Below are 3,888 nucleotides of genomic sequence, written 5' to 3'. Positions count from 1 at the left end.
AGGAAGAACGCCTCATCTTCCGCCTCGGAACACTTCAACCCCAGGGCATCAATGTGGACTTCAACAGCTTCCTCATTTCCCCTTCCCCCACCTCATCCTAGTTTCAAACTTCCAGCTCCGCACTGTCCCCTTGACCTGTCTGGACTTGTCCGACCTGACTAGCTCCTTTTCCACCTATCCATTCCACCTTCTCCTCCCTGACCTATCACCTTCATCTCCTTGCCCATTGACCTATTGTACTCTATGCTATTTTCTCCCCACCCCCACTCTCCTCTAGCTTATCTCTCCACGCTTCAGACTCTCTGCCTTTATTCCTGATGAAGGGCTTTTGCCCGAAACATCGATTTTGCTGCTCGTCGGATGCTCCCTGAATTGCTGTGCTCTTCCAGCACCACTGATCCAGAAAGTGGAACAACAATAGCAGGTATTCTGGATATAATGCAGAAAGTGCAGAATTGGTTCATTCCAAAGAGGAAGAAAGATCCTAAGAGGAGGCAGGGATGGCCGTCGCTGACGAGGGAAGTTAAGGACTGTATAAGAATAAAAGAGAAGTACTAATAACATGACAAAGATGAGCAGGAAGCCGGAGGACTGGGAAACTTTGAAAGAGCAACAGAAGATAACTAAAAAGGCAATAAGAGGTACAAAGGCAAACTGGCCAAAAATATAAAGGAGGATAGTAAAAGCTTTTTTTAGATACGTGAAAAGAAAAAAAAAATTGGGCCCTTGAAGACAGAAATGGGTGAATTTATTTTGGGGAACAAGGAAATGGCAGAAGAGTTGAATAGGTACTTTGGATCTGTCTTCATGGGGAAGACACAATCTCCCAGATGTAATAGTGGCGGAAGGACCTAGGGTAATGGATGAACTGAAGGGAATTTATATTAGGCAGGAAATGGTGTTGGATAGATTGTTAGGTCTGAAGGCTGATAAGTCCCTGGGACCTAATGGTTTGCATCCCAGGGTACTTAAGGAGGTGGCTTTAGAAATCATGGACACATTGGTAATCATTTTCCAATGTTCTATCGATTCAGGATCAGTTTGTGCGGATTGGAGGGTGGCTAATGTTGTCCCACTTTTCAAGAAGGGAGGGAGAGGGAGGGAAAACAGGGAATTATAGACCGGTTAGCCTGACGTCAGTGGTGGGAAAGATGCTGGAGTCAATTATAAAAGATGAAATTACGACTCATTTGGATAGCAGTAACGTTAGAGTCAGAATGAATTTACGAAGGGGAAATTGTGCTTGACTAATCTTCTTGAATTTTTTGAGGATGTAACTATGAAGATTGACAAGAGAGAGCCAGTGGGTGTAACGTATATCCACTGGCCTTCATAACAAGAGGAATTGAGTATAGGAGGTCCTTTTGCAGCTGTACAGGGCCCTGATGAGACCGCACCTGGAGTACTGTGCAGTTTTGGTCTCCAAATTTGAGGAAGGACATTCTGGCTATTGAGGGAGTGCAGCGTAGTTCACGAGGTCAATTCCTGGAGTGGCGGGACTATCATATGTTGAAAGATTGCAGCGACTGGACTTGTATACACTTGAGTTGAGAAGAATGATCGAGGATCTGATTGAGATGTATAAAACTATTAATGGATTGGACACTCTGGAGGCAGGAAGCACGTTTCCGCTGATGGGTGAGACCAGAACCACAGGACACAGTAAGGGGTAGGCCATTTAGAACAGAGTTGAGGAGAAACTTCTTCACCCAGAGAGTAGTGGATATATGGAATGCTCTGCCCCAGAAGGCAGTGAAGGCCAAGTCTCTGGATACTTTCAAGAAAGAGACCGATAGCGCTCTTAAAGATAGTGGAATCAAGGGTTATGGGGATAAGGCAAGAACAGGATACTGATTGTGGATGATCAGCCATGATCATAATGAATGGTGGTGCTGGCTCAAAGGGCTGAATGGACTACTCCTGCACCTACTATCTATTTGAGTTAGAGGGTTTGAGTTACAGGGAGAGGCTGAATAGACTGGGGTTCCCTCGACATTTATAAAATCATGAGGGACATGAATTGGGTAAATAGATAAGGTTTTTCCCTGGGGTGGGGGAGTCCAGAAGTGGAGGGCATAGGTTTAATGTGAGAGGGGAAAACTGTAAAAGGGACCAATGAGGCACTTTTTCACACACAAGGTGGTGTGTGTACGAAATTAGCTGCTAGAGGAAGTGGTGGAGGCTGGTACAATTACAGCATTTAAAAGGCATCTGGATGGGTATATGAATAGAAAGGGTTCAGAGGGTATATGGGCCAAATACTGGCAAATGGGACTAATGTAGGATATCTGGTCAGCACTGACTAGTTAGACTGAACAGTTTGTTTCCGTGCTGTACGTCTCTATGATTGAAGTGTGTGCTCAACTGAGGTATTCATTAGATTGAGGTGCATGTTACATTGAAGTATAAAATTGAAGGCCCATTTTCCCCTCAAAGTCTGTGAGAAGATTTGTAGCTCGGGTGCTCGTTGTTGTGGTTCTGTTTGCCGAGCTGGGAATTTGTGTTGCAGACGTTTCGTCCCCTGTCTAGGTGACATTCTCAGTGCTTGGGAGCCTCCTGTGAAGCGCTTCTGTGATCTTTCCTCTGGCATTTGTAGTGGTTTGAATCTGCTGCTTCGGGTTGTCAGTTCCAGCTGTCCGCTGCAGTGGTCGGTATATTGGGTCCAGGATGTGCTTATTGATTGAATCTGTGGATGAGTGCCATGCCTCTAGGAATTCCCTGGCTGTTCTCTGTTTGGCTTGTCCTAGAATAGTAGTGTTGTCCCAGTCAAATTCATGTTGCTTGTCATTTTCCCCTCACCAGAGGTCAAGTGACATTCAAGTTACCACCAGTAGCCTTCTCCCTCTGTCTGAGTGAGAGCAGTCCCATAAGGTCCTTGTGCCCTTATATTTAACTCCCGCCTCTCTGATTTCCTATAAGGGGAGGCCTTCCTTTGGTTCATTTGGAGTTCACCTGGAGGCGAATGGCCAACTACCTGTTGCTGAACGCACGTTCACGTCGGAGTGCGCAGGCGCCATGCGCAACCCCACGTGCGGCATGTGCGAGCGCCATGACGTCATTCAGACACATTAACCAGGGCGCTCGGTCGGATGACGTTTGGTTACTTCGCGCTTTGGTGAGGATGGCCATCGACGACAAAACGGGGTGGGGCTTAACCTGACGGAGAGGCGGAACCGGAAGCTGAACGTTGCGGAGAGGTCATGTCGGTCCTGCTTGTTGTGCCGATTGGTCTGAGGGGCAGGGCGGGGTGAACGTGACGCCTACGTGGGCGGGGGTAAAGACGTCATACACGGGGCGGGTTTTTGACGCCGACTGGGGGCGGGGCTAAACGTCAGGTGTTTGGGCGTGTCGGCGACGTTGCCCTTGGTAACCGGTTGGGGGGGTAGGGAAGAGCTGGAGGCTGTCGTTTGGAGCCGGGAATGGAGGCGGAGGAGGAGGAGAGGACGGAGCGGTGGCATATCTTCAGCAGTGGCAGCTGTCTCCGCCCAAGGTTTTAAGGCCAGGTTCCCCCTTCCACCTGCCCCCGATCCCACACCCACAGGAGACTAACAACAGGCCTCAGGCGGAGTGTCCCCCTCGTCACCCTCCACCCCGTCAGTCAGTGTCCGCTCGGCGCCTGTGAGTCTGTGAAATCGGGGCCGCGGGCCCGGGCCTGGGCCTCTGCCTCTGCTGAGCACAGAGAGGGCCGCACATCTCTTCCCCGGCCATCAACCGGCGCAGGAAGATGGCGAACGAGCCTCCCGCCCGCAGTCTGGACGACATCGACCTTTCAGCTCTCCGGGTAAGGCAAAGCACCAATTGCCCGTCCCCTCTACTGACTCACCCCCCCCACCCCATTTTTCCGCCGATTCCGATTTCCCCCCACCACCCATTCCCCCTTCTCCCCGT

The 3,888-nt window shown here is 49.7% G+C and overlaps 1 protein-coding gene across 5 annotated transcripts in view; it reads left to right on the top strand.

Annotated features, from left to right (window-relative positions):
- Positions 1–3,380: 3,380 nt before the first annotated feature.
- LOC122548353 (misshapen-like kinase 1) overlaps positions 3,381–3,888 on the top strand; it is a 298,781-nt gene continuing 298,273 nt past the window's right edge. For 2 of the 5 annotated variants that reach the window (XM_043686890.1, XM_043686889.1), the window contains exon 1: positions 3,383–3,781. In XM_043686890.1, the coding sequence (XP_043542825.1) occupies positions 3,725–3,781 (57 nt within the window). In that variant the 5' untranslated portion in view covers positions 3,383–3,724. Of the gene's footprint in view, positions 3,782–3,888 lie in introns of all 5 variants that reach the window. The other 3 variants (XM_043686892.1, XM_043686891.1, XM_043686894.1) reach the window with 2 other exon arrangements.

Source organism: Chiloscyllium plagiosum, unplaced genomic scaffold (genome assembly GCF_004010195.1).
Source record: "Chiloscyllium plagiosum isolate BGI_BamShark_2017 unplaced genomic scaffold, ASM401019v2 scaf_52, whole genome shotgun sequence".
Taxonomy (NCBI): Eukaryota; Metazoa; Chordata; class Chondrichthyes; order Orectolobiformes; family Hemiscylliidae; genus Chiloscyllium; species Chiloscyllium plagiosum.
Note: the sequence above shows the minus strand (reverse complement) of the source record. Positions and strands in the feature narration are given on the sequence as shown.